We start from the raw sequence: 14,573 nt of genomic DNA on the forward strand, positions 1-14,573 counted from the left end.
ACGCACCTTCCCTCCTCTGTTCTCTGAAAAGTAATCACTTTATTGACCACACACCAATGAGCCCAATATTAATGCTGAAACACAAAAGGACTGTTTTCTAAGGAGGCAGATGTGCTGTATTGATCTTCATCGCACCCACATGCCAACAGGAAAGCACACAAAACAACAACAGACGCACACGCTACCACAATCCACCAAAGGCTGTCAGTGGAATATGACACGCAAAAGGTGCAGTCCTTCCCAATGAAGACGCTCAGATCTGAGGACCATGGAGGGCTTTGCATACTAAATTAATGGTTGTCTACTTTAATTATTATCTTGCATGAACAATGTTGTTTCAAAACTGTCTGCTGCAGACTATCAAAGGATGCTATAAACAATCAGTCGATTACTTTCAACTTTTGGAAGGCACTTTAATACACAGCTACACTGTATTCTGTAGTGAGACAATGAATCACTGTACATTCTTTCGTTAACATTTTGACTTATATAAATACTTACATAATATGATTGGAGACGTTTTAGAAGATATATAGAATATTCAGCAGCTGTGGCTATGGAGAGAACTGGTTAATCTATACACAAGTTAATCTATACCTTTATATCTATACCAGCTTTAAAGGGACACTACACTTTTTTTGAAAATATGCTCATTTTCCAGCTCCTCTGGAGTTAAACATTTGATTTTTAACATTTTGGAATCCATTCAGCTGATCTTAGAGTCTGGCGGTATTACTTGTAGCATAGCTAACTGTCAGTCTTAGTACATGATGTAACTACAGAAGAGTCAAGTTTTAAATAGGAAAAATATCGAAACTCTTTGGTCATTTAGACCAAATGGCATGATGCTAGTGGTCTAATCAGATTCAATGGATTATGCTGGGCTATGCTAAAAGTGGTACCGCCGGACCCGGAGATCGGCTGGATGGATTCCAAAACGGTAAAAATCAAATGTTTAACTCTAGGGGAGCATATTTTCAAAAAAAGTTGAGTGTCCCTTTAATGAAACAATTTCTCATGCATCATGTTGACAGAGTGCGCTGAAAAATTCAAAGACTGATGTTATATTAAACAACATTAAAATCTGTGTACCCACTAAAATGAAAGATAAATGCAAATGTTTCTCTGACCTCAGTGGCCTATGAAGCTTAACCGAGCAATTTGGATTTCACAACCCAGAAGATAAAATCAAACTGAAATGTCTATTTGGACAGGACATGGATCAAGAATTCATTAACATGTGGATGAAGCAAATAAAACCAAACAATAAACCTAGTAGAAAACAGTGTCACAGTGTCTTGTTCAGCATGTGTGTTTGTGTATGTTAATGTTAATCTGCATGTGACTAAAAGTGTTTGTTCAGCTGTTTATAGTTCTTGGCTCTGATTAAAATGAGAACGTTTGAGTCCTAATTCTGTGAATATACAAACTAAAAGCCATTCAATTATGCGATAGTACAACACTGTTTTGCTCCGTCGGGGGCTTTTGACATCTGTTCACTGATGTCATTACAGCGGGCATCGGACAAATTCATTAAAAATTGACTGGAGAAACTTTAATCGTCTTTTATTGTTTTTCCCTCAGTTTATATAATCTCATTGCCAATACTGCTCACAATAGGAGCCCTCCAAAACAAGTGCGTGACTTATCTCTTCACAGCATCTTTACCATTCTGTGTGAGAGCGAGTGCAGATTTCTTATTTTTTAGCTTAAGGGGCCAAGCTGACTATAATTTGAAGCGATGTCATGCAAGTCAAAGTGTATCATCAGAAAATGAAAGCTGGTGACACAAACTCATGTTCCACTTTAAACCGAAACAAGGCCGCTATAGTAAAATTGTTACCCATTTTGAAAGTTGGAATAAAAAATCTACAAAAAACTCAGTTTCAAACTAGTTTTGGATTATATTTCAAGACAAAACTTTAAATTAAACATTGGGGGAATAAGTCCCTTAAAGGGATCTCGCACCCCTAGGCTGCCATGTTCGCAATGCCTCTGGGCAACTCAAGTCCTATCTACTAAAATGGGGAAAAACGGACATCTTTAAAACCATGAGCTAAAATTACATATTTTGCCAACAATTTAAGGCGGGGTGCACGATTTTTGAAAAGGAGTCGCGGCAAGTACCAAAACACACTTGTAGCCAATCAGCAGTAAGGGCCATGTCTACTAACCAACATCATTGCCTGGGTTGCGTATGTGTAAGGCGGGTCTATCAAAAGATGGTCCAGAGTTTATTGCGGTAGGGGCATGTTTGTTTAGGTGATTTCAAATGTCAACATTGGCTTTCAGAGATCGTGCACCCCACCTTTAAACCTGACATCAACTGTACTCTAACTTTCGTTAACTGCGCTAAAAACACTTTATTTCAAAGTTGCTTATGCGCATGCGCACATGTTGGCAAGTGACTCACATGTCTATGTTTAGAGCCTCTCCCCCAGAAAACCGTCAGATTTTATTGATTGATGATTGGTTCTTTCATTATGGAAGGTGGGACTTCTGTCGCAAGAACAGCCATGTTGAGCGTGGCATTGTCCCTGGTTCTGGCTAGAGGGGTTACAGCTACAGCCAAATCTCACGAGATGTAGGGTTTGGTTTTGAGCAGTGGCTTCTTTTTCGAGGGCAGGGCTCACAATGCAAAGCTGATCAAAACATATATTTAGCCCGTCTTGTGTGTGGCTTGTCACGTCAAAAGTTACACAATCATGAGTCACGTCAAAATACTGCAGCATACAGTTTGAAGGGGTTATGATAAAAGAGACGTTCGCATTTGTCAGATACTCATTTAATCTCATGTGTAATCAGAGTGTTAAAGGTGTAGCAGAGGATTTTCTCGAATTTTAGAAAAGAACCGCCTTCTCCACTTTTTTTGAAAAATGTAATTGCACAACACTCCTGATTGACAACTAGGAGGACCAATAGTCTTGATGATCCACTCGGAAAAAGAAAATCCTCCACAATACTTTTAAATTAGTGTCTTGCAAGCATTTTGTAAATGCGAGCATCTTTTTTAACACATGACAATCAGAACACATATTTTAAATTCGCACCTCTCAGAAGAAAAGTTACCATCCGCCACTGGTTTTGGGAGTAGGATTAGGACGAAAAACAGCTGTACTGGCTTGATGGGATACAGCTACAGCCTAAATCCTGTGAAATGTAAGAGTTCAGGGTTAGGTTTGGGGGTAGGATTAGGATGAAAACAACGCTCATCCTGTAAGATTTCACAAGATTTTGGCCATAGCTGTGTCCCTTCTAGCCACAACTATTGTCCCCTATTAATAGTAATAGCAGTGCTCAATCTTGGTTTATCCAATCTACGTTGTCTACGTGAAAGACAACAGGTGACGTGACCCTGGACCACAAAACCAATCTTAAAGGCGGGGTGCATGATCTCTGAAAGCCAATGTTGATATTTGAAATCACCTAAACAAACATACCCCTACCCCAACAAAATCTGGACCTGACGGCAAGGCAAAAATAGTCATGCAAGACACAAAATGCAAGAAATAACCTACATTTTGTAGCAAATTACCAGCAGCTGTTTAAACACAAGTATAAAATACAAATCCAATAAATCGTAAGCTGTACTCAATAACCAGATGTGTGATAAGCACCATCCCTCAGGACATCATGAGCCAGCTACAGACAAAATACAACATTAATATTCATACGCAGGCACGAAGTGAAACCAAGTTATAAACAAAATTCAATCTATTCATTTAAAATGAGGATTTTCATGAGTCGCTTCCCTGATAATAGTTCCAATGATACTATAAAGCTCAGTCTGTGCACTGTAAAGTGCTATTATAAATAATATTTATGTGCTATATAAGTGTATATAGGTTATATACGGCATGATATATTCAAGGCCGTAACCACAAAGACAGGCCCAATATTTATTAGTGCTGCAGTGACTTCTTAAACTAGAACTTTTGGATCCACAACCCTCAGTCTGTGGTTACAGTCTTGGATATATTGGTTCACATTATGACTTAAATGGCATTTCCTTCTCTTATATCATACATGGCATAATGAGGAACCTCAGGCATTAACACTGGAGTTTTTTACCCAGTAAATCATGTATTTTTATGGAAATTATTTCTCACAAATATTGTCAGGCAGTTTTCGATCTACAGTACGCAAATGGTTTAATTTTGAATAAAGAATTTTTTTCACAGACAAGCAAATGAGAGAGACAAATTAGTCTCGTAAATCCTATAAATCCTCATAAAGGAGATGCAAAATTGTTAGAAGTTTATACTAATTCCAGGGACATTGAATAAATGCTGTAATTATACTAATGTCCTGGACAAGATCTAATTATCGATGAAGAATCTGCATGAGAGCACAGCTAGGCTTGGAGAACATTATAACTTGGTCTGTATTTAAAAGGTGAATATGTGACAACTGGTCTCTAGACAGTCCCTATTTCCCACTGGAGAAACAGTTGCGTTATTCACTAATGAGGTCCCCAGAGAGCTTGACCAACAGCAGATATATAAACACAAAATGTGCAGCCACAACCAATGAAATAACCCACTTATATCGTGTTCAAGAGATGCACATATTTTAAGATTGAAAATTGTAATGTAGAATAATGTCGCCACCTATTGGAAAAATTTAAGCATGACCCATCAGTGCCACTGGAAAGCCTTTACAACAGCACTATTGTGTATGCATGCACCACACCAACTAAATCGATTCATGAAAATAGTTTTTTTTGCTACTATGAGCGCTTAGGGTTAGCTTAACCATTAGGCTTGGCCTATTACATTTTCTCGACATTAAATTTAAAGATTTACGCAACTACATTATATTATGCAAATCACTGAGAAACGACGTTTTATATAAAAAAGTATTTAATTATTTATTCGATTATTTATATTTATATTTAGTTATATTTATTTATAACTAAAAACTTCAAATACAAACGTTTCGATATCTGGCAACAGAAATATTTATTTTTAAATTGGTGATCAAGTATATATTATTATAAAAGCATTTAAAATGTGCAGTATGTTTATTACATTATTTTAAATATAAAATCGTCTTAAATTTGCGTAAATGATCGAGCCTGTATTTTGAAAATTGATAAAAGTCTCACCAGGAAGTCGCTTTTGCTGCGAAAACCGAAGCATTTGAAGTTTCCTACCTTTCTTGCAGTGCTGATAAGTATTTTGACGGATTGTAACAGTTAAATGGATCTGCCATGTCCACAGTGGGTTCGGCATGTTGAACAGAAGTGGACGGAACTGGGTTCTGAAGGAAGGGAGCGATTCTCTTTCCTAAAAGATATAAATGACATATTCAACAACGCACTGTCACTTATACAGTCAGTATATAATACACTGTATAGCTGTTCATTTTTTGCTAAATAATTTAAATCTGACTATAAATAACAGTATTTACAAATATGCAAATAAAACAATACTTTTGTAAAATCAAAACATGGATAATTGTATTGAAAAAATGCTATATGCCATCATTGATTAATTTTATAAAGTACAAAAAATAAGGAATTCACGTAACTTGCCTTTGTGTCAATTGTCTGTTTTTAGCCAAGAGGACCTCAACACTTTATCTAAAATCTCTAATAAGTACTCTGTTAAAAAGTCTCCTGAGTGCGCATCTGAGTTTAGAGAGCAAGGTAACCTCAGTTTTAAGGTGAAGGATTACACGGTGGCAGCACTTTATTATACTAAGGTAAGAAATTTGTGATCCACATAACATCTCATATAAAAATGATATAACGTTAGTCCACTTTAAAGGTGAAGTGCGAAATTTAAAGGTATAATAAGTTTTTAATTACAATTTGAAATAAAGAGACATTATGATCGTGTAAGGTGATTTTGACTAAATGTGAACACTCCAGCGAAATTAAAATATTTGTTTATGTGGGCTAAGGTAACATTTACTCACCCAATGGTGTGAGTTTGAGGCGGGGCTATATTTTTGTTTGACCAATGGAGTGTGTGGAAACTTGTTTGGGACATTTAAAGAGTAACTAAACCCTAAACCAACTTTTTTTATTTAAAGTCGTCATGAAACGGAAGTAGCGATTGCCTTATTTTCCCCGTGGTGACGTATATCTGAATGAAACGGCTTTTGAGATAAAATAAGGCAGGGCTGGATTTGAATTTGTCCATCGAGATCTGATCGGATCGTTTGAAGTTGGGTCGTGTTGCTAATTGCTAATCGTTGCGATCTTCTCCTGGACCCCACCCACCTGCCATACTTATGACCAGAAGTAGAGAGAACTCGTTTCGAGGAGGAGAGGAGATTTGCATTTTTGATTAAATATTATGAGCACACACAATTTTTTTTAAATAATGAAGCTCACAGATAAGTCATTTGTTAATAATACCACAATATTAGAAAAATATATATAGTTTTTCATTTCAATTTCATTGCGACTTTAATGATCTATAAGAATGGGGCTTTATTATTAGTGCTGATTCAAATCATTGATTTGAGTTACTTTTTTGACATTTGGGATAAAGTGTTTGACCCAAGCATAAACCCCTACCTCTCCATTCAAACGAATGGGACTCTGCTCTTAATAAAAAATATTTACACTTCCAATAAAAGTTTCCGAAAATGGTTTTAGTCCTTTCAGGTAGTTGATATCACGCTGATATATGTTCAAGTGTTCATTTTTGTAATAAGTTTAATTTTAGGTAGTAATTTGATGCTATAGATGGTTTCATCGGAAACACATGTGCTGATGCGATACACGGCTGGATCCGAACTTTACTTCCGTTTTTTTTAATGGTCTGACTAGTTGCTAAACTGATCTCTTGAACAAATGCCTCGTCGAAAATAGCATGTTTTGGTTTCCTAGGTAATCTATGTGTTGTTGTTTTTTGCTTGTTATATAAATAAACTATGTTTAAAGAACGTTGTTGTTATTTATTCTTAGCGGAGTTTACCGGAAGTTACGTGCGGACCACGAAAGCCACTTGTTTATGTTGTTACTGCTGAAACCGTCTATAAAAACGGGGCGTGTCATTATGATTGGCGTGGTTGAATTGGGCGCGCGAGCGTTTGGGTGGAAGTTTGATCCCGCGGCGGCGACCATGGTCGGACATGGAGGGAGGCGACGTCGCGTCGTCCATCATTTTTTACAGTCTATGGTAAAAACGTCTAAGTGCTGCCCTCCTTAGGTTGAACGGTGGCTGCTGCAAGTGAATTTTCCTATTGGATGTTGCTCAGTTTGTCCCCTTTATGGCCTTTGAGGTCGGCCACTTTTTTTGCATTTGGGTGGAGTCAGGGGTAGTTACTCTTTAAATTACATTTATGCATTTGGTAGACGCTTTTATCCAAAGTGTTAAACTCATAACCTCAAAACTTACAAACCTCACCTTTAGGCTCAACCAAGCATGATGTTTACATTTTCCTTTTTTGATGTTTCAGGGCATTTGCCATGCTGATAAGAATACAGAACAGCTGTCATTGTGCTACGCAAACCGATCTGCCACCCTCTTTTATCAAAGCTGTTATAAAGTAAGAGTCAGTGTCATATTTATGACACATGATGGCAGATGTGCACCCTACACAATTGGTGGAGTGCATGCCGAAACGTTTTAATACCACTGCTTTACACTTAGCTTATTTTTCTTATACTTCTTTAAAGGAATGCCTAGAGGACATCCAGCATGCCTTGGAGGCCGGCTACCCAAGCCACCTGCGGGACAAACTGATCACTAGGCAGACCGCTTGCCTGAATCACCTTAGCAACACTCCAGCCCCCAAAAATCCACCACCACCAAACCAGAAAAGAAGTGATCCTAATACCCTCACATCACATGGCGTGTCTGTTTATTTCAGCCCTGAGAAAGGTCGATACCTGTTGGCCGCGGAAAATAAACCAGCCGGTGAGGTGGTGCTGGTGGACGAGGCTTACTGCTGTGTTCTTATTCCAGGTATTAAAATCAACCCAGAAACCCAAAAGGCAAGAAAGCCGGCGTTTGACACTGAAGACAGACATTGTCATCACTGCCTAAGCCAAACATTAAACTTTACACCCTGTACGAACTGCAGTTACGCTCGGTACTGTGGAGAAAGGTGCCAAAAAGAGGCTTGGCGTCTCTGGCACCAATGGGAGTGCACTGTTGGAGCAGAACTGTTGGTCTTAGGTGTTCTGGAACATCTTGCACTAAGGGTCGCCCTGAGAGCTGGGCTAAAGGAAGTCCAAAGGGCAAAGGAAAGTTCTGCCAGATCTGTCCTTTATAAAGCCGATTCACCAATAAAATTGAACTTTGAAGGCCAGTGTACCAAAAGCTCGGGTCATACAGACTGTTATCATGGCAGCTCATATCTAGGTGTCTATAGTCTTTTACCACACGTGGATAAACACTCACCCAGCTTACGCTTTTTGCTGGCAGTCACCACAGCAGTGCTTTATAAGAAGCTGCAAGATGGACCTCCACCAGTCATGTGGGCATCTCACGAGGATGATGAAGGAACCTGGATGCCTGAGATGAGCATGCTGGGAGCCACAGCACTGAGACATGTGATGCAGCTCAGGTGTAATGCACAAGCAGTCACTGCTATTAAAGTTAAAGGTGAGAGGAAAGTCTCATTGTTATTAATCCACCGGTTAACACAGACTGCTGTAATACTTGGATTTACGGTATAATTTTAATTTTGTGACAAATTCCACACAGCATTTTTAACCCCCACATTCATAGGCTGTCTTTAAGTTCACTTTTAGACATCAACTTGCAGCTGCGTGGACGCCACCAGCAACTTTGATGCATATCTTTAAACATATAATCTTATAAACCTTTCATCTGTTACAGAAGAGAGTTACACATCTGTTCAGTCCAGCAAGGAAATCCGCATCGCCACTGCGATCTTTCCTGTCCTTAGCTTGCTTAACCACTCCTGCAATTCAAACACCAGCATCTCCTTTACCACCGGCTTTGAGGCCGACCAGCTCACTCAGTTATCTGGTTCACAGGGTGAAGGCGACAAGACATTTCATTGCGGTGTGAAAGTCACTGTTCGTGCTTCAAAAGACATCACAGCGGGACAGGAGATTCAGCACTGTTACGGTATCACACAAGTAAAATATAAAATGTAAATGTTTCAGTTAAGAATAGCAGCTGTACCTCATGAAGTATTGAACTGAACTTACAGGCCCTCACTGTAGCAGAATGGGAGTAAAAGAGCGACAGCGCCTCCTGCTGGACCAGTACTATTTCTCCTGCGAGTGTGCTGCTTGTCAGAGAGAGCAGACAGAAAATGTAACCAATGCAGGCGTAAACACAGTGCCGGGGCTAAAGTGTGTGAAATGTGGACATTCTCTACAGGTGACTCATACGTACCGATCTATTCTGTATTATTAGCGTTGCTTGCCAAGGCAATATAAAGGATTATACTAAGTACATCTCATTTTTCAACGAGTTTAACGATTGGTGCTTTTTGGGTGCCTTTGCCTTGAAGCATTTAAGGGATAGTTTACCCAAAAATGAAAATGATGTAATTAATGACTCACCCTCGTGTCGTTCCAAATTCGTAAGACCTCCGTTCATCTTCAGAACACAGTTTAAGATGTTTTATATTTAGTCCGAGAGCTTTTTGACCCTTCATTAAAAATCTATGTACGTTATACTGTCCATGTCCAGAAAGGTAATAAAAACATCATCAAAGTAGTCCATGTGACATCAGTGGGTCAGTTAGAATGTTTTGAAGCATCGGAAATACATTTTGGTCCAAAAATAACAGAAATTACAACTTTATTTAGCATTGTCTTCAATGTTATCCTCAGACATGTTTGCGAAGTTGTTTTTTTTCAAACTTACAGCGTTCGTCTCCCGCAGACTGTAAACGAATCCTGGGCGCACAAAAAAAAACAGCTGGGGCGCCCCATATAACACGTCAGCGGCGTCATATGTCACGGAAGAGAAGACAATTCTGAATAAGGTCGTAATTTTTGTTCTTTTTGGACAAAAATGTATTTTCGATGCTTCGACACATTCTTGCTGGCCCACTGGTGTCACATGGACTACTTTGATGATGTTTTTACTGCCTTTCTGGATATGGACAGTGTACCGTTCATGGGTTTTCGATGAAGGGTCGGCAGGCTCTTGGACTAAATCTAAAAAGTCTTGAACTTTTTCCTGGGATGAACGGAGGTCTTATGAGTTTGGAACAACATGAGGGTCATTATGACATTATTTAGCTTTTTTTTGGGTGAACTATCCCTTTAAGCAACACCATAGCTACCATACTGCAGTACCCCAGCAACCATCCAAAACATCCCAGCACCTACATGGCACTACCACTGACAACACCTTGTGTATGACTATACATTTTGTGTCATTTCAGTCCCAGATGGAAAGTTACGTGTGCTCTCGGCCATCCTGCGGTCATCAGATCACCAGCGCTGAAGTCCAGAAGAGAATTCAGGGCTTGCAAAACTTGCTTGACCAAGCTTTTAATCTTCTGGAGAGAGACAGATCACGTACTGTCAATATAAATGCTTTGTAGGCTTTATACCGTTACATATATTGCCTATTCTAAATCCACCCCATTCTGCTGTACATAACATGTTTATATATAAAAAAATTCCTTTTCTCATTTCTCTTGCAGACGATGCCCTAAGGGTCCTTCAATCGGCCTTGTCTCAGGCAGACCTCATTTTGACAGAGACTCATCCGGTACAAGGAGAATTGGCAGATGCATCAGCCCGTGCATATGCAACCATCAGTAAGAACAACAATCCGATGTTTAAAGGGACAGTCCACTTTTTTAGAAAATATGCTCATTTTCCAGCTCCCATAGAGTTAAACATTTGATTCTTACTGTTTTGGAATCCATTCAGCTGATCTCCGGGTCTGGCGCTAGCACTTTTAGCATAGCTTAGCACAAATCATTGAATCTGATTAGAACATTAGCATCGCGCTAAAAAATAACCAAAGAGTTTTGATATTTTTCCTATTTAAAACTTGACTCTTCTGTAGTTACATCGTTTAGTAAAACCGATGGAAAATTAAAAGTTGTTATTTTCTAGGCAGATATGGTTACTTTCAATAGCAGGGGACTATTTTCGGGCAATGCGTAATATCACTACGCCTGCTGCAGCCATATTACGGCAGCAAAGTCCTTGATTTTTACGCCAGTTTGAGAATATAGTTCCTAGCCATATATGCCTAGAAAATTTCAACTTTTAATTTTGCTGAATGGATTCCAAAATGGTAAGAATCAAATATTTAACTATACGGGAGCTGGAAAATTAGCATATTTTTTAAAAAGTGGAATGTCCCTTTAAATTCATCTTTATGGAGACATTTTATAACAATCCTGTATTGCTTCCTGTATCCTAAAAAGATACAGAAATAATATCTTCATTCATTTTTGCTGACAGGTGAGTGGAATCAAGCTGCATCCTATCTCAAGCGCAGCATCGTTGCCATAACAGCCCAATTCGGAGAGGACAGTATTGAACTAGGACGGCAGCTTTTTAAACTGGCACAGCTGCATTTTAATGGGTAAATGCTAAGCTTTATTTCACCAGTGGATTAACTTTTATACTTTCATGGTCTTTATAATCAAAAATTACCTTTACAGTGGAGATCGTGGAGCAGCTCTATCCGTCATCCCCGGGGCCCGCAGACTCCTCTCTCTCCACTGTGGCCCTCAATGTGAAGAGCTACAAGAATTACAAGAAATGGAGCGCTGCCTACAGTGACTGTTGTGCAAAAAAAAAAAAAGCAAAATGTTGTTTTCAATTATTCATGCTGTAGTAATAAAGGTAATCAGTTAATAATAGTTTCATCATTTTTACTACAGACTCAGCTTCACATACAAATACATATTTTTGGCAGTAATGCCTACATTTATTTTGATGATCTTAAGGTATTATTTATGTCTATAGAGGTTAAATAAATGTTTTGAATCAGGGATTTGTTCATATTGGCAATATTAATTATGCAGCATGCCTTTTTGGAATCACTACGTATTAAAAGATAATGTATAATGTACAATCATTAATTATATATAAGGCCTTTGACCTCTAGGGGGCAGTCTTTAATAACTGATAACAGGACTCAGATGTACAGTTACACGACTGTATATCTTGTGTATTTCAGATTGCATTCATTGACCAGTATAGCCTCTCTTCATATATTGAAGCTGAAACAACTGCTTTTAAGCAACTACAAACCTTTCAAAACCTTTTTTGTCTAACTCTGTCTATATATATCTAAATAGATAAATGTATAGACATAGTATATTTATATGTATATAAAGATATATCAATATATAAACTTTTCTATGTTGTTCACCTTTGCTAGCTACAACATCTAGTCCTCGTTAACATGGCTTTGTAAATGGCACTTTATTTTTGCACTGACAAAATGTTAAATGCTTTCTTAACTGTAGGTCACTTAGGGCTCTTATTTATTAAATGCTAACTGTAATTCATACTGTACATGCATGGTAGTTTCTCTTAAAAAAAAATTATAAGTTAGGCAGATTTAAATACTTATGCACTGTTACAGCAGCTCCACTTCAGGAGAAGCTTTTAATAAAGCTGACACTTCATGACTCTACACCCACCTCCACTTGTCTCTATGCATTGGCTCAATAACCCAATAAAGACCAGCGACGTCTATGACATTTTATGTTGCTAATGGGCTCTCGCACAACTACGGTGCAGCCCAGGGGAGCAGCTCTGCGCCCACAAGAAATTAAATCCGCTGCTTCAAAACGAATGACTGCAGATGTCGAAGTCGAGCTCAATCTACTTGGTTGGACAAGCACTGATCTGTGCTGTTTTTATCCTGTTGGATGTGTTGTTAGAAACGTGTGATTCCAGCTGTTGGTTTGAGCCTCTGGTCAAGGTTCTTGCGTCTGTAAATCTGTTAAATGGTGATGGGATAATGACTGTATATCTCAGGAGAGCAGGTGCCATATGTGTGACCTCATGTTGACATTGAGCAGCGTTCAGACCGAAAACTGGCTGATTATCACCGTGGTTGGATATATTTATATAACTTCAGTGTAAAAATTACATTGATAGGCTTCACACGTTATAAGGAATGTTTGGTTTACATTACCTTTATGCATTTTATCCAAAGCAACTCACAGTAAATTTACAGTAGGCTGCAGTGTTTTATCATTAAGTGTGTTCCTTGGGAATTGGACCTACAACTTTTGTGCTATTAATGCAAGGCTTGAGATTGAAGATTGTTTAAGTACGTTTTAAAAAGATAAGTTTTATAGAAATAACATTTGAGAGATTAGGTTTTGGGGATTTATCGAAATTCTCAACAACGCAAATATGAGCTGTATATTAACATATAGGCCTACAATCTGTCTGGATCTATTAATGCACTTAAAAAGTGAATGAAATGAAATGATTTATGAGGAATTAAGTAAAACATTCCTATCTGATCCTTCCGATTATATCCTACTCCAATCCTATGCTTTGTTGGACCTATTTGTCCTATTGTCAAGTCCATTTTGTTTATGGGTCATGTCTTGTCTAATTACATATAATTTGGCATTACATCACAGCAAAATCACAGGTTTCATGGGGCTGACCTTAACAATTTGCTCATTCTCATTAATGTCCTGCTCTTTTGACTTTAGTACAGGGGTTCTGTATGCAGCAAAAATGCCCTTATGACTTAATATCAAAAATGTACTTCCCAGGGGTTCAGATTTATTTTGACAATGTCTACAATGATAAAAGCAAAAATGAACAGTAAACAGTGTCATTTATGCAATGCATCTATAACAGGGTTTTTCAAAATTTTGGAGAAAAAGATATGGCTTCAGATTTATATCACCACTCGCAAAACTTAAATTTGAAAATGCCACCGGATTCATGATTTTTTATATTTTTTGCTCTTTAATTTCACAAATATTTTGTATAAATTTAAGGTCTCAATATTCAAGGCGCAATTTTTTTTTGAGAAATTCAGGTTGCAACATTCAAAGGGTGATATCAGGATATCCAAGGAAGAGCAAACGATGGTCGATTTAACTGTCGATGTAGCCAATTATTTAGGTTTGGATAGATTATAAAAAACTACATTTACAGACTTTTCTTAATTTTAATATATTGTTTATTTGAAACCTATTAAATAAAAATAAAATTAAATAAAAAGCTTCAGTGCATGTTATACTATAAACATTTACAGTAAAGAAATATGTGGTGTTTGGTGATCATTGGTAAATGTAGAGACAATAATAAGGAATATAAATGTTCAAGACCAATTTTCTCATCTTCCGCAACAATTTTCAATCATTGTTTACGTCCTCAAGGAACTAACATTTTAAAAAAAAATGTTGGAAGGGACATAATTGACTGTGACACTCAAGATGGCAACCAGGTAAACAGTTCTTATTTTTTCTCTCCAGATAAAATGTAAAATTTGTTTGTTATAGTACCTACAACTTTTTAGTTCTCGTTACCGAAACATGAGTTTGTAAATGCATATATTTAATGTAATATCATGTTGCGGTAATGATAATTTTTGATAACGATAATCTTAAAAATGTAGGAAATATTTTTAAATCCTCTAAAAATAATGGTTATAGTACGTTCAGACTTAATC

The 14,573-nt window shown here is 37.7% G+C and overlaps 1 protein-coding gene across 2 annotated transcripts; it reads left to right on the forward strand.

Moving 5' to 3' along the window:
• Positions 1 to 5,060: 5,060 nt before the first annotated feature.
• On the forward strand, positions 5,061 to 12,560 carry smyd4 (SET and MYND domain containing 4). Of its 2 annotated transcripts, none has more exons than XR_008645265.2 (10): positions 5,061 to 5,335; positions 5,562 to 5,706; positions 7,417 to 7,506; positions 7,637 to 8,567; positions 8,805 to 9,059; positions 9,145 to 9,317; positions 10,336 to 10,493; positions 10,600 to 10,716; positions 11,375 to 11,498; positions 11,578 to 11,593. XR_008645265.2 is itself a non-coding variant. In XM_055208008.2 (10 exons), exons 1-10 carry the CDS (start codon positions 5,202 to 5,204, stop codon positions 11,696 to 11,698), a joined length of 2,226 nt encoding a protein of 741 aa, XP_055063983.2. In that variant the 5' UTR covers positions 5,068 to 5,201; the 3' UTR covers positions 11,699 to 12,560. The 2 variants fall into 2 exon arrangements, 1 of the variants encoding a protein (XP_055063983.2); XM_055208008.2 differs by having other exon boundaries at positions 5,068 to 5,335; positions 10,336 to 10,471; positions 11,578 to 12,560.
• Positions 12,561 to 14,573: the final 2,013 nt, after the last annotated feature.

This window comes from Misgurnus anguillicaudatus, chromosome 12 (assembly GCF_027580225.2).
Source record: "Misgurnus anguillicaudatus chromosome 12, ASM2758022v2, whole genome shotgun sequence".
Lineage (NCBI taxonomy): Eukaryota > Metazoa > Chordata > Actinopteri > Cypriniformes > Cobitidae > Misgurnus > Misgurnus anguillicaudatus.

Bases quoted from the DNA above. Each gene is read 5' to 3' on its own strand.
- smyd4 (XM_055208008.2), top strand. From the start codon at position 5,202: ATGGATCTGCCATGTCCACAGTGGGTTCGGCATGTTGAACAGAAGTGG. The intron at 8,568-8,804 runs GTGAGAGGAAAG...CATCTGTTACAG, and splicing joins CACTGCTATTAAAGTTAAAG to AAGAGAGTTACACATCTGTT. The intron at 9,060-9,144 runs GTATCACACAAG...CTGAACTTACAG, and splicing joins GGAGATTCAGCACTGTTACG to GCCCTCACTGTAGCAGAATG.